The sequence below is a fragment of the Rhodofomes roseus genome (genome assembly GCF_022264815.1).
Source record: "Rhodofomes roseus strain CIRM-BRFM 1785 chromosome Unknown C8Q71scaffold_10, whole genome shotgun sequence".
Taxonomy (NCBI): domain Eukaryota; kingdom Fungi; phylum Basidiomycota; class Agaricomycetes; order Polyporales; family Fomitopsidaceae; genus Rhodofomes; species Rhodofomes roseus.
Window position 1 is genome coordinate 844,167 of NW_025952966.1, and position 20,722 is coordinate 864,888.

The 20,722-nt window shown below is 57.6% G+C and overlaps 5 protein-coding genes across 5 annotated transcripts; 1 reads left to right on the plus strand and 4 right to left on the minus strand.

The window, feature by feature from the left end:
* Positions 1–296: 296 nt before the first annotated feature.
* C8Q71DRAFT_57134 (uncharacterized protein) lies at positions 297–2,133 on the minus strand. Its single transcript, XM_047919436.1, has 6 exons — positions 2,092–2,133; positions 1,903–2,031; positions 971–1,848; positions 702–916; positions 496–634; positions 297–429 (listed from the first exon to the last, which is right to left on the minus strand). The coding sequence occupies exons 2-5, from the start codon at positions 1,917–1,919 to the stop codon at positions 590–592; spliced, it is 1,155 nt and encodes a 384-aa protein (XP_047778981.1). The 5' UTR covers positions 1,920–2,031; positions 2,092–2,133; the 3' UTR covers positions 297–429; positions 496–589.
* An 850-nt stretch (positions 2,134–2,983) lies between these two features.
* C8Q71DRAFT_57050 (uncharacterized protein) lies at positions 2,984–7,297 on the minus strand. Its single transcript, XM_047919431.1, has 3 exons — positions 7,059–7,297; positions 4,845–6,997; positions 2,984–4,783 (listed from the first exon to the last, which is right to left on the minus strand). The coding sequence occupies exons 2-3, from the start codon at positions 6,847–6,849 to the stop codon at positions 3,009–3,011; spliced, it is 3,780 nt and encodes a 1,259-aa protein (XP_047778982.1). The 5' UTR covers positions 6,850–6,997; positions 7,059–7,297; the 3' UTR covers positions 2,984–3,008.
* A 331-nt stretch (positions 7,298–7,628) lies between these two features.
* C8Q71DRAFT_796898 (aconitate hydratase) lies at positions 7,629–10,469 on the minus strand (the record flags this gene model as incomplete). Its single annotated transcript, XM_047925711.1, has 10 exons — positions 7,629–7,655; positions 7,713–8,191; positions 8,244–8,309; positions 8,367–9,123; positions 9,175–9,458; positions 9,509–9,764; positions 9,818–9,985; positions 10,047–10,076; positions 10,127–10,235; positions 10,288–10,469. 10 exons carry the CDS (start codon positions 10,467–10,469, stop codon positions 7,629–7,631), a joined length of 2,358 nt encoding a protein of 785 aa, XP_047778983.1.
* Positions 10,470–12,970: 2,501 nt separating this feature from the next.
* C8Q71DRAFT_57267 (uncharacterized protein) lies at positions 12,971–14,298 on the minus strand. The gene is made up of 4 exons (XM_047919448.1): positions 13,757–14,298; positions 13,650–13,705; positions 13,271–13,595; positions 12,971–13,204 (listed from the first exon to the last, which is right to left on the minus strand). Exons 1-4 carry the CDS (start codon positions 14,126–14,128, stop codon positions 13,184–13,186), a joined length of 774 nt encoding a protein of 257 aa, XP_047778984.1. The 5' UTR covers positions 14,129–14,298; the 3' UTR covers positions 12,971–13,183.
* A 202-nt stretch (positions 14,299–14,500) lies between these two features.
* Positions 14,501–20,526, plus strand: C8Q71DRAFT_907607 (uncharacterized protein; the record flags this gene model as incomplete). Its single annotated transcript, XM_047928962.1, has 6 exons — positions 14,501–15,226; positions 15,292–15,411; positions 15,465–16,274; positions 16,333–19,479; positions 19,532–20,038; positions 20,092–20,526. The coding sequence occupies 6 exons, from the start codon at positions 14,501–14,503 to the stop codon at positions 20,524–20,526; spliced, it is 5,745 nt and encodes a 1,914-aa protein (XP_047778985.1).
* Positions 20,527–20,722: the final 196 nt, after the last annotated feature.

Genomic DNA, 20,722 nt, shown 5'->3' on the forward strand with positions numbered 1-20,722 from the left:
TGTACCCGCACTGATGTGACAGCAACAAATCGTGGTTCATTTGAATCTGCATTTACGGGAATGTCGCGTGAACGGTGCTACATCTCTACATAGGGCATCGCCGCTCGTCCAGTCCGAGTCCTTTCATGAGTCTGTCTCGGCGTCAGAACAAAGTGTGAAAAACGCGCCGCGTACGACGAGGCTACAGGAATCAGGTGAACAACAGTATGTATGGCAGCTTGTGTGCACTCACAGGACTCGACACACTGACACCGGCGAGTGTACAAGGTCAGGATTCGGGACAGTCAACCTGACGTGTCCGGCGCATGCTCAGTGTCGTCCTCTCGCTGCACCTCTACTCCAGTTTTGGCATTCTGGCGTTGTGTCGCTCGATGGATTTCCTCCATGTTGTGAATCCAGTTCTTGTCCTCTTCGAAAGAGAATAGCACACTAAGAAGGGTACTCAGCTTGCCTTTATCATTGCAACGCGTTGAACGGACCAATTGTACTACGTACGTCAATATGCCCCGTCCATTGCAGCGCGGCATCTTCCGTCTAATGAGCTCGTCCCACCGGTTGCGCCGCTCTCGCGATGATGATTCTGTACCAATCAGTTCTTCAGGCGAGGTCCAGTCGTTGCCAGCGTTGCGGAAGCCTAGGCATATACCACCCGGTGCGGTATCGGCGAAGCACTCTGTTTGCAATATGTCGTCCAAACGCACCAAGATACCGTCTTCCACCATCATCGTCACCGCCCCATCCAAGTCATCGGCTGCATGATCTGTACCAATGAAAAACAAAACAGAAATGGCCATGAGATGCTTTGAAGGGATTCGAGAGATGATATGAGGAATCCAGGACCACGCAACAAAGGGGTGGTACAAGACAATGCGCAATCGCCACAAGCTTTCATGGCGTGACAGGTTGAGGTGTCGTTCTACTTGCAGTCATTGTCAATCAGATAACCCGAGAGCGAACGTGTACAACTTGCCTACAGCGGAACCAAGACTGTCACTGCCACGGTCCACGAAGGAGTCGGGATCAAACTCAAGAATCAGGACTTCCACCGAGGCGGCACTTGCATTCAACAAAGTTTGACTTCTGCTGCCTGCGGAGGATAATGTCAAGTCTTCGTCCACTCCGAGACGGAGAATGCGTAGCCGGGAAGCCTGGCTGATTCGCCCAAGGAGGTCTTGAATTGCGGGCGCAACCCATATCACGTCGAGAAGCTCCAGACTTGCAGAGTTCAGCGGGAGAGAGACAGGAGAGACAGAGAGTTTCTGCAAGCAGTCGACATTGATACACCATAGATTTGTTAGGCCAGGGAGTGCTGAAATGAGGCCGGCCAGCCGGGCGATGCTTGGCACGTTGACGTTGACAATGTTCAATGTGTGGATGAGGTGAAATGCAGCGAGATATCCAAAATCTTCCATCCTCATCGAGCCAATGGTCAATTCCGCGTCCTCAATGGTAATCCTCCACAGCTCCGGGAGCTTCCCGGCAAGCATAGCGGTAAACGTTCCGAGATGTTGGATCACTGAACGCTGGCCAGATGTATGACCCGAGATGACGACCTGTCGGACGACACCGCGGAGGCGTGGTCTCTCGCGGAGTGTCCTGGAAAGTGAAAGGACGTCGTTTCGGTCACGAAGGTGAACACGCCGGCGGAGATGGTACCAGGTGTGAAAGTACCAGTCCCTGCACACTAGTGCGCACGATCGAAGTGCTAGGAGATTTGGATCCCCAGCCAGATCTCTGTAGTAGAGAACCAGTCCCGCGGCCAGATGGTCAATGATCCGTCCGCAGATCTCGGTGGGCAACCGCGGAGCCGAATCATCCTGGGATGGCACCCCGGAGGCGGTCGTCCTGCTAATCCGTGTCCCGTATCAGCACGTCTCGCACACCACTTGAACTTGTACTCACGTCGATGCAACTTCCATTGGTACAATAGATTGTACACAGACTGTAGGACTGCGAATTTGTACGAGAGTCTGCAAGGATGGCGAATTAGATGCCCACGGTAATCGTCTTCAGCAGAGGCCGCCAGGAGCCCTACCAGTAGCTGATCGTGCCAAGACCACGTCCGTCAGAATGCAAGGGGTACGAACATACCTAATCGACTGTAAATTCGTTGGTTTGACCGGGTGACAAGAGACGTCTTGGAGCTCGTCAACGCTGTGAGGCAATGTTGATCGTGACCGTTTGATATCTAGCGAGGCTGCCAACACGTTGCGCGAGGTGATTCATCTCAGCACAACTAGAACATTAGCCACCGAGCGAATCGAAGTCGCACCTTTGGCGATCGCAACTTTAAGACGTTGTTCTCCTGCAGAGGAGATGGAGCCTGCGGATCATGGAGGGAATCGGGCGGAGTAAGCAGAGGTTAGTACTTAGTAGCGGGAGCGATGCCTAGTAAGTATATATCAGAGTAAATAGCGCTGACACGCGAACTCAGAAGTAGCGTCTTGTCCCGAGTGGTTGCCCCCCCAGTGCAATCACCGTCGACCGATGATTCAATATTCAGGTCCTGAGTGACCGACAACCGACAGCAGGACATTCCTGCTGTGGCTGGACTCTTTGGTCAGTGGCAGTTAGCTAAGTAGTAGCGCCGGACACGGATCACAGGCAGTCGAATACGGAGGACCATGGCGAGGTCTCGCGGAGGATGTACTGCAGAGAGGCGAGCGGGTGCCGGTGAAAGGGCAATGGAACCTGACGAAGGCACGTCGCTCCGGATCCTGTCTTAGATGAAGTCCAACGTCAGTGCACAGACAATCACTTGATGAGCTCAAACTGCCAGAACCGCTGAAGAGCGACTCCATGACCAGGACCACGTTCTGGATTCATATAGACGCTACGCATCGCCCTGGACCACGCATTAACGCATGTCCTCTTTACTTCGCACGTACGTACAATGCAAGCGGGGCTTGTATGTATTGCACACAGCCATTCAACTTGAACAAGAAACAGAAAGAATAAACCACAGGAGGAATTACAAAATACAATAACGATAAGTAACACAACATTCTTCACCGATTCCAACTACTGCCTCTCCCCCGTCCCCTCGTCGACGGCACCCACACCCTCTCCCTCTCCCTCTCCCACTCCATCCTGTCCCGGTCCGCCGACGGGCCCCTCGGCAATGATTGTCCCGCACCGCCCGTCGGCCTCGAGGACTGCGATGAATACGGCGTGTCGTGCAGGCCGCGAAGGGCACGGGGGCCGCTGGGGAGGTGGCGGTCGGGCGGTAGTGTATTCTGTAGTGTCTGGTGGCGGAACGGACGGCGGGGCGCGAACCCTGCGGGCGCACGCGGCGGGTAGAACGAGCGCGGGTGCGTCGGCGGCGAGCTCGAGCGCGGCGGGAGGGGAAGGGACTTCGGCAGCGGGCTCACGATCTCGCCGTCTTCGTGGGCGCCGTCGCTCGAGGGGGCTTGTTCGGGTCGAGGGGTGCTGGCCTTTGGAGTACGGTAGATGCTCTCCCTAGGGCTACGGTCACGGGAAGGTGAGCGCAGACTCTCCCGTCTGAGGAGAGAGCGGGGCTTGGCCGCTGGTTCAGCCTCCGTCTCTGTTGCGTAGACACTAGCTTCGTGGGGCTTGGGTGACGGTGAACGGGGATGTCCATTGCTCATGCGCGGCTCTGGTGGGACAGATGACTCCATCATCTCCAACTTAAGCCCATGGGACTCCCTCGCACGTATGTCTTGAGCCTGTGCATTGTCCACCGGCTCCTTCGCGCTCTCCGCCGGAATTTGTTCCGAGGTCATCCGCTGCTTGTCGTCCGTGGTCGGGGCAACAACGTTGAAGGCAGCCTCATGATGTGATGGCGCAGCGACAGTGTTCGCACTCGGGGATTCGCTCGCTTGAGCCAACGGCATGCTCATCGCCGCAGGAGATTCGACAAGCGTAGCTGGCTGCCCAGCAGGCGTGTTCGGCAAAGACGACGCGTCCGACGGTGCGACGCTCGAACGCTCCGTGACCACCTTGTTCGCCTCTTGTTCCCGCTTCTTCTTCTTGCGTAGAGCGAAGTCCTTCAAAGACATCTTGACCTTCGGCGGGGAGGGTGGTCTTGGCGGCGGCGAAGGCGTACGCTTCGCTGGAGGCGGCTCCTCCACGGAGATGGTCTCGGGAGGAGGCGCGGGGTGCTCTTCTGGAAGACGCGTCGAGGTAACGGAGGGCGACGACATGGCGACATCGTGTGAATCATGGACATCTGCGTTCGCCAGGTGGTCGGCTGAGACGTCCATTGGTACAGGTTCTTCAGTAAGTTCAGGAGCAGGGTGAGATGGCGAGACGGGGTCGGTCACATCTGGCTCCGCAGATACCGAGAGCGACAGCGGTTGTTCTGGTGTGGGCACAGAGCCAGAGTCGAGCGATGGAGACTCGCGAAGGGTTGAGTGTACCTCCACCTCTACAGTGCTCGGAGCGGCTGGCTCTGTCGATCGGGGTCTCCGCCTGGACAGGATAGGAGGCGAATTCTCTTCCCGTTCTCGGTGTATGGCATGGTTCTGCTCCGGTGGTCTGTCAGGACTGTGAGCAAGCTGTACAGGAGGTGGGGGTGGAGGTGGAGTAGGTGTGGGTGAAGTCGAGTTTCGGCGAGCAGCATTAACGGCGAAGTAAGGTGAGGGTCCATAAGTTACAGGCGACAACAGCGATAAGTTAGCGAAATGGCTCGAAGGCGACAAAGTGTCGTTCGGCCCTGGGAAAACGGAGGCGTTCGGTAAGGCGATGGAGGATAGGGTTCGGGGACTGAGGGCAGCAAGGCGTGGTGGAAGGGGAGGAGGCGGCATGGCGGCTGCGGCAGGATCTAAACATAGGATCGTCAGTGGCTCGTTGTGGCGATAAGATGCGTTATGCACAGTACATACCAGGTGCTGGTTCATCGACTTGCATGAGCTCGTCTGGCTTACTGTCACTCTGGACCTGACCAGTCTTTGCCGTTGCTTCGCTGATCACGCCGATATGTGGTTCATGGTCGCTAGACGGATGCGAAGCCCGTAATGAGTCGGAGGTCTTGCGGATCCACCGTTTCCGCAATTTGGGAGGTAGGTTTGCCTCCGGGGGCGTGGGCGGGGAGTCTTCATCCACATCAGGGGCCGACATCGTCTTGGCCTCCCACTGCGCGTAATCCGCGTCGGTCGCCTTGGACTTTCCTTTACGATCCAGGGCTGCGTTGAGAACCTGATCCGCAAATATATCATGCGGAGACTTGTCATTGTGCAAAGTTGGTGAGGACGAAACCATCTCCACTCCGCCCAGGCCTCCAGACCACGGGACACGTTCTCTCGTGCGGAAGCCACGCTCGACCCCGATCAACGGACCTAGGTTTGCGCGTTTCTTATGGGCTCCTTCGGAACCACCGCTGTGCACACGCGATCGCTCCCCGGCGGCGCCCCATAGCTCGCCTTCGGGCGTAAAAGGTGTGGGAGGCGAAGGTGACGGAGTAGGTGGGATCTGGCTATCGACGAACTCGGCGATCCGGGCGAGCGCGCAATCTCGGGTCTTCGAGCCGCATGCGCACGTTGTGAAGGTCGAGGAGAGGGCGTGGAGCATGTTGATGAGCTGGTGGCGGAGGTGCTGCAGTTCGTGAGGGCTGGTGATCCAGAAGCACGTCAATTGTGAAGAGATGCATTGAATGTGAGTGAGTACACACGGGAATATATGTGGGCTGTCAATGAGTGCCGGTAGCTGATGTACAACACTCCCATCATCCCACTCCCAGCCCAAAACCACCTCCTCGTGCGCCTTGAGATCGCGCAGCGCGAAGACGCCGAAGGTCAGTGTCTCGCGATCGTCGTCTGTGTCGTTGGGTGCCGTGGCGCGCGACTTGCCGCGCGGACAGAGAACAGGCCGGAGAACAGCGTTTGGACGGCATCCGCTACGGACGAAGCGACCCAGATTACCTGAGGTGCGGGAGTCGAGAGCCACATCGAGGGGTGGCCCGATCAAGTGCACGAACGGCTTCGGCATACTGAGATGTGCATAGGCGTTGAGTGGGTCGGCAAGGTAGGCCGTCGAAGGCGTGATAGTAGAGGTATAGGGGGTGATCATACCTGACGAGGGGACAGCGCGCACGGTGTGAGCTGCATAAGACGGCGGGCGGACAGAGGGATCGAGGTTTGCTGATATCGACGGCAAGTAAGAGGAAGACGACAGAGGGCGCAGATTTATCAGGGGCGAGGGCTGGAAGTCGCCAGGGTCGAGGATCGCAGGGGTGGTGGGCTCGCTGGTGCTGGGCTTGAGAGCGGTGACCCCCCGCCATCGAGTCGCTACGCGGCGTAGCCTGTCGCGCGTCTCGTCGTGAGGGATGGTATCCTGGTTGATATGCACGTAGCTCAGCGCCCACGGCTCGTCGATGTCGACATGCTCGTCTTCATGCGACGGCGCCGTCGTCGTCGAAACCCTGCGCTTGCGCTTCGTGTGGCCCCCGCCGTCCGCTGTCGGCCCACTCGTCTTTCTCCCCTTCCTGTCGACCCCCGGGCTCATCCGCCGGCGCTGCTTCTCTGCTTCATGCGAGAGTGCACTCCTCTGGCGAGCCTTCTGCACGCGGATGGCCCGCTCCTTGTCGACCGGCCGAGGACTACATACCCAACACTGCCACTCCTCCGGCACCTCCGACTCGACGATCCCGAAGCAAGCGGCATGGCACCAGCGCGAGCAAGAATCACAGCCAATCGAGAACCCGTCGTCGTAGGTGAAGCCGCAGATGCAGCTAATAGTGTCTGAGCCTGCCGATGTCGATGTAGCCTGCTGGTGCCGCGACGAGGACGAAGGACTTTGTTTGCGCTTGAGGGGCACAGTCGGGACGGTGTCGAAGGTGGCGGCGGTGAGTCCCAGGAGGCCCAGGGCGGCTTCTGTCGCATCATTGCCCATGTCGCGCACGGCGTCGAGCGCAGAAGAAGACAGCGAAAGTCAATGGGGAGATTTCGGCGGGCTCATCAGCAGGGATTGTGGTTGCAGAATCGAAGATAGGTTATGCATATTTCGAGGTGCTTTCACTGGTCTAAGCCAAGGTAAGGCGCTGGTGTAAATAGCCGTCAACAGCGAGCTCGTCGTCGGTAACGACGAACGCAACCACCTGCCTTTGACGCCCTTGGCTTACTCTCTGCTGCGATCATTGTTTCGGATGTCTGGCATCCAGCTTGCTTGCTTGCAGGATCCCGAACGTCTCTGGCGAACAACCATCGCAGCCACCGTGCTCACTTGACTCTCTACAAGCGCCAGATCCTAGGTTTCCGTTTGCTGATTACAAAGGCACGCTTGTCAAGCCGCGCGCAAGGTCAATTTTCATGTGAGGGTGCTGTGCTTGCAGGGATGCTACATTCCTATACAGCGACCTCGTACCTGGATTTCTCCGGGGGATTACTGCACTCGGTTATGGACGCAGTCGATGCACGCAGGCTCCAGCGGACAGAGGAGATAACGCAAAATTTACTATCCGCGAACTCGCTCGTTCAACGTCATGCGTTTTAGCCAGTCATGGAATTTCGATTCGATCGTTCTAGCTACTACACGTCTCGAGAAGGAGAGGAAGAATGGTAACGAATAAAGAAAAGAATACAATCGTAAGCTATGCGAGAAGACATGCATGAGAGGACAGACTGCATCATCATCGTTAACGTGAATGGCTACGCCCTAGTGTCCGCACACTTCTACTGCTGCTTCGCCTTCGCCGCCATCTGCACACGCACGAGTGAGCGCCATGGCACCTACAGGAGACTCAAGGGGGGACTCACCAGGTTCAGCGCCGAACCAGCCTTGAACCACTCAATCTGGCCCTGGTTGAAGCTGTGCGCGAGCGATACCTCCTCCTTGGAGCCATCGCTGTGCTTGAGCACGAGCGTGACGTTCTTGCCAGGTGCGAACGACTCGAGGCCGACGATGTCGACACGGTCGTCGGGGCGGACCTTCTCGTAGTCCTCAGGGTCGGCGAACGTGAGCGCGAGCATACCCTGCTTCTTCAAGTTCGTCTCGTGGATACGCGCGAACGAACGGGTGATGACAGCGAGACCGCCGAGGAAACGGGGCTCGAGAGCGGCGTGCTCACGCGAGGAGCCCTCACCATAGTTGTGGTCGCCGATGACGACCCACTTGATGCCGTGGTCGCGGTAGTAGGCACCGGTCTGGGGGACAGCGCCGTACTCGCCGGTGATCTGGTTCTTGACCTTGTTAGCCTCGCCGTTCTCAGAGTTGATAGCGCCGATCAGGCAGTTTTCTACGGAGCAGGTTAAAACGACCGTAACGAAGCAAGACAGTGTGACACTCACGAGAGATGTTCTCGAGGTGTCCACGGTACTTGAGCCAGGGGCCACCAGCAGAGATGTGGTCCGTCGCTGTGGACACGAGACATGAGTAAATTCTGACTACCCTAAGACAATATCGGTACTTACTGCACTTGCCCTTAACCTTGATGAGAATCGGGAGATCGGTGGGGGTCTTGCCATCCCATGGAGCGAAAGGCGTCAGGAGCTGGAGACGATCAGACTTGGGGTCGACGGCAACCTGGACGGTAGTGCGGTCCTTCGGGGGAGCCTGGAAGGTGTTCTGACCGGGGTCGTAGCCCTTGGGCGGGAGCTCAGCGCCGGTGGGGTCGACGAACTTGAAGGGCTTGCCATCAGCGCCAGTGAGGGTATCCGTGAGCGGGTTGAAGCGGAGGTCGCCGGCGAACGCGAAGGCAGTGACGATGTCGGGGGAAGCGACGAAAGCGTGAGTGGCAGGGTTAGCGTCGTTACGGCCGGTGAAGTTACGGTTGTACGAGGTGATGATCGAGTTGACCTCGCCCTTCTTGACGTCGCGCCTGTCCCACTGACCAATGCAAGGGCCGCAAGCGTTGGCGAGCACGATACCACCGGCACCTTCGAACGCAGCGATGTGTCCATCACGGTCAATGGTCGCGCGAACCTGCTCAGAGCCTGGGGTAACCGTGAATTGGCTCTTCGTCTTGAGACCGTGGTCGGCAGCCTGCTTGACGATCGAAACAGCGCGGGACATGTCCTCGTACGAAGAGTTGGTGCAAGAGCCGATAAGTGCAACGCGGAGGTCAGCAGGCCAGCCGTTCTTGTCCACAGCCTCCTTGAACTTCGAGATCGGGGTAGCCAAGTCAGGGGTGAAGGGACCGTTGATGTGAGGCTCGAGCTCAGACAGGTTCTAAGAAGAACGTCAGCATCATTGCTGAAAGACGAGCGGCCATGTACTCACAATCTCAATGTGCTCGTCATACTCGGCACCCTTATCCGCCTGCAAGTTGTGCGAGAAGGTCTTCGCGTAGTCGGCGATGTCACTGCGCTTCGTTGCCTTGAGGTAGTCGACCATCCGGTGGTTGAAGGGGAAGATCGAGGTCGTCGCGCCGATTTCAGCACCCATGTTGCAGATCGTAGCCATACCCGTGCACGAGAGCGACTCGACACCAGGACCCTTGTACTCGACAATGGCACCAGTACCGCCCTTGACCGTGAGGATACCCGCGACCTTGAGGATAACATCTGCGACCGGATTATGAAAGATGATAGAAACAAGGAAAAATCAGACATACCCTTGGGAGTAGTCCAGCCGCTGATCTTGCCCGTCAAGTTAACACCAATGACCTTGGGGCACTTCAGCTCCCAGGGGATACCCGCCATGACGTCGACAGCATCGGCACCGCCGACACCACATGCAACCATACCGAGACCACCGGCGTTGGGAGTGTGCGAATCCGTACCGATCATGAGACCGCCGGGGAAGGCATAGTTCTCGAGGATGATCTGGTGAATGATACCAGAGCCAGGCTTCCAGAAACCGAGACCGTACTGGATGAAGTGTAAGCATAGCGCCCCTCGGAGGCGCTAACGACTATGCGCACCTTCGCCGTAGCCGTAGCCAAGAAGTCGTAGACCTCCTTGTTCGTGTTAACCGCGCGCGCCAGATCCTTGGGGCCACCGACCTGGGCCTCAATCAAGTGGTCACAGTGGACGGTGGTCGGAACGGCGGCAGTGTCCATGCCTGCTGACATGAACTGCAGAATAGCCATCTGTACGGGGACGCATGACGTCAATACTACTCCGAGAACCTCGTCTAGCGGGAAGACTCACCTGAGCGGTCGCATCCTGGCACGCAACTCGCTGTGGAGAGGATTAGCGGGCAACACGTAACTGTGAGGTCAGGCACATACGTCAGGGCGCAGCTTCAGGTAGCTCGTCCCACGGTCGATGTCCTGGTTGTGCGGGTCGTCGAGATGACCGTACACAATCTTTTCGGACATCGTCAGCGGCCGCTTGAGCCTACGAGGGGTCAGATACGCGTGCGCAGAACACAAAAAGCGTGTTTGCTCACCTGTCGCGAACGATAGCGAGGTTGTCCTCAATGCGCTGGTAGTTGATGTACGCATTGGGCTCGAGCAGAGACATGGCGACCTTCCGGTCGCCAATCTTGCCCTCGGCGACGGTGGCCATGCCGGCGGCCAGTCGCTGGACTGACCGCCACGCATGCGCGGTGCGGGAGGAGAGGTTGAGCATCGTCGTAGGAGACGACGAGCGACAGCGAGGAGAGGGAGGTAAAGACGTCTGCCGGCAAAGGCCGCGCCTCTTGACGAATTTATTGCCCGTGATTGGGCCTTCGGACGAACGCTCCGACAACGGCCGGCTCCCGCTCTTTCGCCGAGTGTGTGCACGTGTCAACGTTTTGCCTGAACGCCCGGCCGCCCCGGACCCTCGCTCCTCGTCGATGATCGCGTTCTCCTCGTCGTGCCCCGCGTTCTTTGGCCACCTTTCTCCAGCCGGGGCCACTCGCCGACAGTCTTCCTCCATCCAGCTGGCGTCCATGAGTAATGTGAACGCGCCGCACCCGGCCTCGCCCATAAGTCCGCACGCGTATTCCCACTCGCCGTGCCGTCTGACAGGCCCTGGAGGCGAGGACAATCCTCTCGGGCACGAAGACCGATCCAACTCGCGCGCAGATTGGCTCGCAGCCCTCCGCAGGTCCGCGATCGTCCTTACCCGGTGTCGCTGCGGCCGTCGGCTTTCGTGAGGCCCAGAATACGCGAAGCTCTTGGTCGGGTTTCCTGTGACTTATCATCCACTGTGTACGCTCCTATCGTCCAGGGATGCTCTCCTTGCCCGTCCCTGTATTGACTCTCGTCCCTATGAATATTTGGCTCGCGTCGACGGTCGGCTGTCGTGCGATCTCGTTCTACCTTTCACGTCGGACCCATGCATTGGTGTGGTCCATGGATCCATCATCGGCATGCTGTACTATTCCAGTCACTCGACTGGGGGGCTATTACACACTTCAGTGTTTCGCTACGCATAACGTCAAACAGTCAGTCACCTTCCCTCTACAAGCGCATGCCCTCGGCGAGCGTGCAATCGAGTGCACAATGCCTGATTGCACCGGGGCCTTAGAAGACAGCCCTCCCCTCTGTCAAAGAGGTCTTCTATTAGGGTCTGCATAGGAGAGACTACATCAGAGACGGGTCTACGTCTGGAATGTCGGTGAGCAAACATCGGAGACGCAGGCAGTGCGCATGCATGTTCACCTGGGTAAGACGCTGAGAAGTGCCCACGGCCGCGAAGTACACCTGTCTGTATAAGTATACGAGGCAGCGCACTTGCAGCGCACTGAGCGCAGCGTGCTACCCGAACTTTCGCTCGACCAATCAGATGTCGCGCATTTGTGGACTGCTCTCTGCCTTCAAATGTGACGCTTTCGGGTGACCTGCACCCGCGCGTACTTCGTTCCTGCACCACAATTGAAAGAGTATATATTACTCAGATATCTGAGCTTGGTTACTGGCGAAGGTACGAGGTACCAACTCTGAGCCGGATCTGTAAGCGGTTCAGTGAGGTCGTCTGCCTATTCGGGCAGGCGACCTGCCTCATTTGGTATTTGTAGATGATCGAAGTTCAGACGATCGATCGGTCCGTGGGGAAGAGGATGCATATGGATTGCATATGGAGACGCGTCTACGCGTAGAGCACCGTCGACCCATGCAGCACTCAGAACCATTGAATTCGCGTAGTTAGGTGCGGTGTCTGTTTCTCGCGCGTTGACCGCGTCCTGCGTTGATATACCCATGGGGAAGTGAGTCAAATGGCATTAATGACTGTACTCGTATCTCTCGGGCATCTGCGCAGCGGTCTATTGCATCGATCTCGTTTCTATTGCCGTGCACTGTGAAGTATAAAATAACACGGGTTCCCACATGCCGTAGTACTTTGCATCATTATCCGCTGTGACCCTCAGAATGATATTCCGTGAACTTGTGGCTGCTGGGTTCTGTCCATGATGAATCAGTTGCATCGCCAGCCCATCGGAGGCGAGACTTGAATCGAAGCGAACGGAATGCGGTCTGGCGGTCGCATGTCTCTCTGAATCATGATCAGCGGCTGCGGTATGTAACGCGAGATGGCCAGGAAGAATGTGGAGCGGATTCCCGCATTTGCGGGGTTTGAAACTGGCGTGGAAGACAGGGTCAACGGCCAGTACACAATCATGAGTATGAAGGACGACAGCGCCAGAACCTGCGAGCATCCATTTCAAGTAACGATTCTTGGCAACAGCAACAACAAACGCATGTGCACAAGTCAAGAATCACACCTTCGTCGCGGGATCCGGCAGCCCCGGCTTTACTTCATATACGATGTGCTTTGCTATTTGACGGTATCGTTCGTACCTGACAACGTATGACCGGGACCAAAGCGGGGAGACGGAGTTCGTGCGGTCATCCTACGTCCATCTGACGGTCCCTTTTGGCGGGAGATCAGGCTCGTTCGAAGCCCATGACGGCATACTTGAGTAGACGGTGACGATGTACCTATAACATCAGCGTTTGTCTTTGAAGTGAGCCCTTGACTACGTAGCCTTACATCAGTGCCGCAGCACAGGGCCCCAACAGCTGCTCTTCTGTATGTCTAGGAGACGCACGAGTGAATAAAGAACACACGTTATGACGAACGAGTCTAATGAATGGGCACAAACCAACGTTTCATCTCCGAGTGAGAGTGCTTCCGCAACTTGTGCGCTCTGTTCACGATTCACCACAAAACAACGGTGGGCTCCAAATCGGATAGCGACGCAGAACACCGAAACGAAACAATTGCATAGATGCGTACAGACTCCAATATTGAGGCGGCTCATCATCACAATCGAGATCACTTTTACCGTTGCGTTGAAAGCAAACCCTCTTCTTGGTCGCCTTCACCCGTGTCCTCACCTTCGGCAACCTCTTCCTCTACATCGGTCCTCTGCTCACCTGCACGATGGTACTGCCCTCGGGTAAGCAACGATTTTCACACCCGAAGAGGACAGAAGTACTCACATGGTACACGGCGGTCCAGTACCCGCTCCAATACATTGCGTTGACTGCGCGCGAGAATGCTTCGTCCTGACTGACCATGGCCCCGGATTCGGGCAGCGCATACGTTGCGTAATCTGATCCAGGCGCACCATTTCCTACGGCGAGGGAGGGGTCGTGCGTAGGGACGAATGTGTCGAAGTTGTGCGGCATGGAGTCTTCGTTCACGGCCTTGTCTGCGTGCGCGTCGCCATTTCCGAAGACGGGAGCAGCAGTGGAGATCCCACCCTCTGCTTTGGCCTTGCCCTTTGACGTTTTACCCGACGTTGCGGGTGGTACGTTGTACCATCTGTAAAGAAATCGTGAAACAGGGATAATACAGCATATGAGAATCAGCACTCACAACGGAGACTTCTTTACGGGCCCCTCCTTCCACTTACCGCCTTTACCGTGGTATGCCTCGCAAAGAGTCAATACATACACCGCACGCGTACGTGAAGCCTAGCATACCTCATACTCTGCCATCGCAGAGTCCCACGCATCCACCAAAGCAGAATCGTCCCAAATATCTTCATGCGTGAGCTCTCTGCTCTCTTCTTCTTCTTCCTCTTCCCCTTCTTCCAGCGCATCTTGCATGTGCGTATCGGCTGGGGCCTCACCTTCGCCATCATCGTAAGTCATCTGTGGCGCGCTCGTTTCGGGTTCATCCCAATGCTGCGGGTATTGGCCGCCTCGCGGGTTTGAGTTTCTTGGACCGCCATTGACCTTGCGTTTCTTCGGCGGTGGTCCCTGAGCTGCGGGCGGCCGAACGTTCGCCTGAGCAGTCGAAGGGGGTCCCGGTGTCGTGATGTCGTCGTAAGAAACAACTGGTCTCATGGCCATGGATTCGTAGATATGCAGATCGTTCAGGGGAATCTGAACGAATTCCAAGCCTAAATGCGAGCTGGATACGCCTGAAACGGTGCGAAACGCGAGCAGTGGTGCCACTGGAGGAGGTCGAGACTCGACAAGCGTGTCGGGGGTTTCCCGAATAGGCTCGAGAGCGGGTGATACCATGCCTGGACCACGTGGCTTGGGAACGGCCACGAAATATTGGAGTTTCACGGACGACTTGTTCTCCTTCGTCGTCGCAGTGGCCCCGACGAGCTGTCCCTCCCTCCCTCCATATACCCGGCGTTGCGTCGTAGGCTCCCGTGAGCCCTCGCGCTGCAGCTCGTAGAGCGTAGAACCGGTGTCGCGTCCGGGTCTCCCATCATGACTGGCCAACCCCGCCAGCAGTACCTCCCCAGGTTGCACATCCCGCCCAGCCTCACCGCACAGCAGCCTATCAACTTCGACAACCATGGGCCTCTCTTCTCCCCTGCTCTCCCGACTTCTCTTCAACACGGAATGCACCCGCCGCCCTATCTGAACACGGCGAACGCGCTGCAAACCCCGATGCAGGCCAACTTCTTCCCTCAACCACCGCCTGCACCCGGCCGGCCGTCAATGCACCGAAGTCAATCGAGTGCTGCACACTTCGTAGCTGCAGGCATGTTCCCTCCACCTATGCCAATGACGCCGTTGGGTCCAGCGGGCTTCCCAACACCATTGCTGGGAGTGCCACCGTTCCCACAGCCCTTCGTTCCTCGCAGCAAGCGCGCGCCGAGTGTCAGTGCAGGAGGGCCTCCAAAAGCCGTGCTCGGAGGGCCGTTGCGCAAGGTCAGCCCGAACCCGGGCGGCCCCATCGCAGCGTCGCCTGCGCCGACGACGACAACGAAGGTGAAGAAGCATATCGTGAACCTCCCGAAGGAGACGGTGCCGGGCGAGGGCCATGCGCCACCGAAGCGTCAAACATGGGCCAGGAAACCTCTCCTACCGTCAGAGGTCCCTCAGGTAGGCGAGCTGGCATACCCTGATCTACAGACGGCGGAGCCGTACCCGCCAGACAACTGGAGATACCATCTACCAAGCACAGTTGATGTCTTCCTTCCTGGGAAGGTTAGTACCATCTCGTCGTCCTACAAGGGGGTACGCTAACTGTCCGCTACACTACGCGCCTGCAGGCTGGTTGGACAGAGATTAAGCAGAAGATCATCGAGGAGAAGCTGGAGAGACTCGGCGTTGAGCGAGGCGCAGGTGGCTCTGTGCCTCAGATTCATGCCCCGCATGCTCGGGCTGCGTCAGTGCGTAACTCGTGTTCTACACGTTGGTCTTTGCGATTAACATGCATCTGCAGATCTCCTCGCCCGCCGATCCTGCGCTGCTCATGTTCAAATTAAACAAGCTGCAGCAATCGCAGAATGCGTCTGCGTCAGCGTCGTTGGCAACCTCGCCGCAGCCCCCAGCAGCTTTTTCATCGACGTCTCCGGGCCAGTTGCCGCCGCGCTTCCAGGGAGGCAGGCATGGGCATAGTATGTCCCTTGCACAGCCACCGTCATTCCAAACACATTCGCCCGTATACAATCCTGCAGCAGCGTTCAACCCGTTTGGGCCAGGTGCGATCTTGGGTTCCGATCAGATCCAACGCGTGTCTCCAGGTCCTGCGAAGTTGGACATACAGGCTCCACAGGGACGCGTTCCAGCGAACTTGGCGACGCTCGCGCCTCCTCCGGTGCTCTCCAGGCCAGAAACTCGACCGGACTTTATGCGTGGTTTTGGGGTGAACATCCCGGAAGAAGAGGAACCGGAAGAGGAACGTCCGCCGCCCGTAGAGATTCGCGAAGACGGTGTCGAGACGGAGGTAGAAGACGCCGGCAATGATGAGGAAGATCAAGACGATGTCAGCACTGTGGCCCAGAGTCGAATCCATTCGCGGCATGTATCGAAGCTTTCGGCGGCATTGTCATTGCGCTCGGTGGGCGGGATCATCGATGATGGGTCGTCTACCTTCATGGAGGCCAAGCACGACCCGGTACCCGCTCGCAGCCCGGATGGCAGTCCTATGGTAGAGGATGTGGATGAGTATATGGATCACGATCAGGAGGCGGTCGGTGAGTGGACTGGATCGGAGGACTTGCGCACTGGTGCAGAGACCTCGGAAGACGAGGTTAGTTATCTTCTCATCGCATTTCATCGCTTTGCCAACCGAAATGTCCCACTTGCAGAGTATTGGGGAATGGTCGAACCCATCCGACGAAGAGCGGGCGCGTCAAGACCGCGTGCAACGCCGCACACTTCGTCGTCAGAGACGGCACTCACAGCATGAGCTTGAGACGCATACACCGAGGAGATTACCCAACTTCCCGAGACCACCCGATATCGCGCCTACATTTGTTGACCAAGATGACATTGTGTCGAACCCCAGCGAAGACGAGAATGCGCGCGGTCCGTTCAGCTTTGGCGCTCGGAGCCATTTCCCAAGGCCTTCGTCTAGTGGCCATGGGCGACCCTTGCCTCCTCTCCCGGAAGCACGCCCTGGATCGGCACCGTACTCGTATCACGACCCTGCTTTGGCGCATTCGAGAGAAGCATCCGAGCAGTACCCGCAGCCTGGAGGCTTGCACCCTCCTCCTGCACTGCCTGCACCTTCTTCTGCTTCTGTACTCCGCACGGAATCACTGAACCCCTTGGCGAAGCCCTTCGTCTTCGGTACCAACCGACAGTCTGGCTCTTCTTGGTCTTCAACTTCGTTCCAGCCACCGGCAATCGTGACGTCGAATATGGCCACTATGGGCCACGCTCGCGCGCCGTCGTTCGGCAAGCCTCTCAGTGCTGCCGCCCCGGAGTTCAGACCGAGCTTCACGTTCCGCCCGCCCCCTGGTGTACCGCAACTCACGTTCTCGTCTCCGCAAGCACCACGGCCTCTGCCGACACCGCCCGATGTAGTTACTGCGACTCCGAGCAAGGTCGCGACTAATCGGGATGCGCAGGGCAGAGAAAAGAGGCAGCGCCGCGGGTCGAGCGTTACGCTCGACGGAGAGGACGAGGATGGCGTCCATAATATGTCGTCTTTCAAGTTCCCTCCGGACATCACCAAAGCAGTCTCTGCGCCTACTAGCCCTCCTGCTAGTTCCTTGGGTCTCAGGGATGGTGGCCTCAATGTTGCCGCGAAGCCCTTCACCGTGTCTGGCTACTCCGGCACCCTTGGTTTGGCCCACCAGCCGAGGGCCTTTACCGAGGGCGATGAGAATATGCCTCCTCAGGCTGGTCCGAGCAGCGAGCCAGAGGCTGCGCACGACCTGCCGTTCCCGCCGACGATGAAGCCGAAGCGCGCTCCAATTCCTCTCGACTTCAAGCACCCCGTTTCGACGAACACGGTACCGGCAGGTTTGTTCAAAGCACTAGTCAACACCGAGCAGGATGACCGAACCCGTCGCACAGTCCGTTCCAGACTCAGCTCGAGAGATATCTTCGAGCATAGTCCCCGACCCTCGCTGGACGACCTCAACGTACCTCCAATTTCCCACAGAATATCTCGCAACCGACTGTTCACGGACCCTGGCTTGCGCGAGCCAACTCCGCCACACGATATCTTCACGCCCGAGAGAATTGTGCGTCGTTCGTCTGCGCCAACGAGACATCACCATGGCAGCGATGACGAGTTTGACTCCGGATCCGACGTCTCCCTGCCTCCTGTCAACCTCTCACGACGCATCGAAATGCAGCAGTACGAACAGCGCCTCGAGTACCTGCTGGAAGAGAAGTTCGACATCGTCAGGCGTACCCTTTCGGAAGTGAAGGAGGCTGGTGGCCAGACGTTGAGTCCGTCGACAGAGGCCATGATCTCTGAGGTGGTGTCGTTGTTCCGCGCTCAACTGCAGGCGTCTGCGGCAAGGGGTCTTGAGGACAGCCAGATGGATGCTCGGGGCGAGCTCGATTTCGAGATGATGAAGGGTATTATTGACCAGAAACATGCCGAGTCGCGTGCCCTCATGCAGCAAGATCTCGCGCAACTGCTTGCTGCCCGGGGCCGAGATCCCGTATTTATGCAGTTTGTGGAAGAGTTGAGCAACAGGACCGTAAACGCTGTCGCCGGGGCTACCTCGCAGCTTAGCATGCAGCTGCAGGCCATGGAGGCCAATCGACCACCGTCGGACAGCCAGACGATCGCACACGAGCTCATGCGCGTGTTGATGCCGCAGATCGCCTCGCTCCGCCCTGAACCGATCGACTATGAAAGCCTCACCGGGCAGCTCACGCAGGCTGTCAAACCTCACATTTCACAACTCATCGACCTCGCCTCGGACAAGCGTGAAACGGCTGGCCTCATCGTAGACAAGCTCCGACCGCTCCTGCCATCCCTTGCTTCCCCCACACCAGCGATCGACGAGGAATCTATTGTCGGACGCCTTACCACCGAAGTCCGGAAGATCGTCGCACCCCTCGATGCGCACGAGATCAAGGAGCAGGTCTCCGATCTGGTGGTGGAACGTCTCGATTCTCGGCTTGCTGTTCGGGACCGTGCATTCAATATCGACGCGCTGACAGACAAAGTCACCCAAAGCATCGCCGAGGTCCTGACACCCATCCGCGAGCTCCAAGCAGTGGTCAATACGCTTGGACGCACGACCCCTCAAGTTGGGCCCATGCCTCAGGTGGATCTGTCGTCTGTGCGTCAAGATATACTGGGTATTCTCTCCGACCTTCCCCAGCAACTGAACGCCGCGACGGAGGCGCTTGGCAGCGCTCAAGCGGAATTCAAGACTCGGACAGGCAAAGCTGAGCAGGACATGCCGTACGGCAAGAATCTATCGCATATAGAGTCTTCTGTGCGCGACGTCGCCCGCGAGCAGCAGCGCCTCATTTCTCAGACGCAAGAATTCTCGGACTTCTGCCAGGATATCGTCAAGCACATCAACACTTTGCCGGAGGCCATGCTCGAGGCCACGAGGATCTTGCACAATGCTCACGCCGACTTCACTTCCCGCGACACGTCACAGAAAGACGCAGAGGAGATCCGCCGACTCATGACGACCAGTGCTGAACTGCAAGTGCAGCTCGCCAAAGCTCGTGGCCAGCACGGGCAGGTCCGCGTGGAGAAGGACATGCTGGCCGAGCGTCTGAAGGCTGCTGATGCCGAACGCGACCAACTGTCCGCGAAAGTGGATGACTTGCAGGGGAGTGTTACCGCCAGGACGTTCGAGCTTACGGCCGCGGAGGCCAAGAATCTCGAGCTTGAGGAGGCCCTGGCTCGTGCTCTTGAACGCCTGAAGACTGCCGACGTGCAGGCGCAGACAGACTCCCGGCGCATCGCTCAGTTCGAGGCGTCTAATAAGGAACTCACCAACGAGAAACAGCAGCTCAAGGCACAGGTATGTTTGATTCATGTTGATAGTACACTTCTTGGGTGACACATGCCTGCAGGTTGACTCGCTTGACTTGCGCGTTACCTTTGTCACGCGCGAGAAGGATATCGTAGCCGATGAGTTGGCGACGCAACACAGGCAATATTCGGATCTGATTGCGCAGCAGAACAACTGGGAGGACCTCCGTACAGCGGCGGAGCAGATCCAAGCACTTACCAACCTTGTCGGCCAGGCAGATACCGAGGAGCTCAAGGAGTTGCGTCGTATTCGTGATCGCAGCAAGACCATCGAGAGCGAGCACGCAGCTCTTCAGCGCCGCGTCAAAGAGTATGAGATCAAGCTGTCTGCAAGCGAGAAGGTCGCTCAGGCATCCAAGCAAAGTCTTGTACAAGCACAGCAGCGTGCTGTCGAGTGGGAGAGGCGCGCGAAGGACGCCACGAACGAGCTGGAAACGACGCAGCAAAAGCTAGACAGCGCTGAGGAGGCTCGTGCACAGCTTGACGCGGATTACTCGCTCGCAAAGTTGCAATTGGAGGAGCGCGACGCTGAGGAGCGGCTAGACAAGGTGAGTCGTCGATGTGTACGCGATGTCGCTTCCCTGTGCTGACGGCTGTATAGGATCGCCAGAACAAGCTGCGCGACCAGATCGCTGCCCTCGAAGCACAGGTTGCGCGTCTCCAGGCTGAGACTGATCAGGCTAACAAGGCCGCCGCAGCTGCTAAGGTCGTCCAGCCCAAGGCACGCTACCAGAACGGGAATGGCAACGGTCGTCCTGCCGCACGTCCAGACTCCCGTGCTAGCACGGCCTACACCGAGAAGGACCGGTCAGTTACGCCTACCGCACAGTATATCAAGAGCGAGCCTCTGCGCCCTGTTACTCCGCAACAGTCGGTGTGGGACTCCATCCATGCTCCTCGGCGCGGTACAACGATGGCACCTGCCACACCACAGGCGAAGAAGCCTCGTGGATACTACCGTCCCCAGATTCCGTCGCCAACACCGAGCAACGTGTCGGCCGCACCGACCCTGGGCGACGATGGCTGGTGGTCATAGAGCGGTGAGAAGATGAAGTTTTGGATATTTTTGATGTAGTTGGAGGGTACTACGTTGGATCGGATTGCTGTCGTTTATCTATTTGCTTACTTTCGTCTCGGGCTCTGATCTTCTCACTCTGATATCCTCTGTCTCCTTGCTACATCTGGCCACGTCTTGCGCATCTCGTCTGTTCTCGTCTCATCATATATGCATT

Coding starts and splice junctions, on each gene's coding strand:
- C8Q71DRAFT_57134 (XM_047919436.1), bottom strand. Junction 917..970: donor CAGTCTTGGTTCCGCTGTAG/GCAAGTTGTACA, acceptor GACTGCAAGTAG/AACGACACCTCAACCTGTCA. Junction 635..701: donor TGGTGGAAGACGGTATCTTG/GTGCGTTTGGAC, acceptor GTATATGCCTAG/GCTTCCGCAACGCTGGCAAC.
- C8Q71DRAFT_57050 (XM_047919431.1), bottom strand. CDS start 6,849: ATGGGCAATGATGCGACAGAAGCCGCCCTGGGCCTCCTGGGACTCACC. Junction 4,784..4,844: donor AGTCGATGAACCAGCACCTG/GTATGTACTGTG, acceptor TCCTATGTTTAG/ATCCTGCCGCAGCCGCCATG.
- C8Q71DRAFT_57267 (XM_047919448.1), bottom strand. CDS start 14,128: ATGGCCATGAGACCAGTTGTTTCTTACGACGACATCACGACACCGGGA. Junction 13,706..13,756: donor CTGCGATGGCAGAGTATGAG/GTATGCTAGGCT, acceptor ACTCTTTGCGAG/GCATACCACGGTAAAGGCGG. Junction 13,205..13,270: donor ACTGGACCGCCGTGTACCAT/GTGAGTACTTCT, acceptor ACCATCGTGCAG/GTGAGCAGAGGACCGATGTA.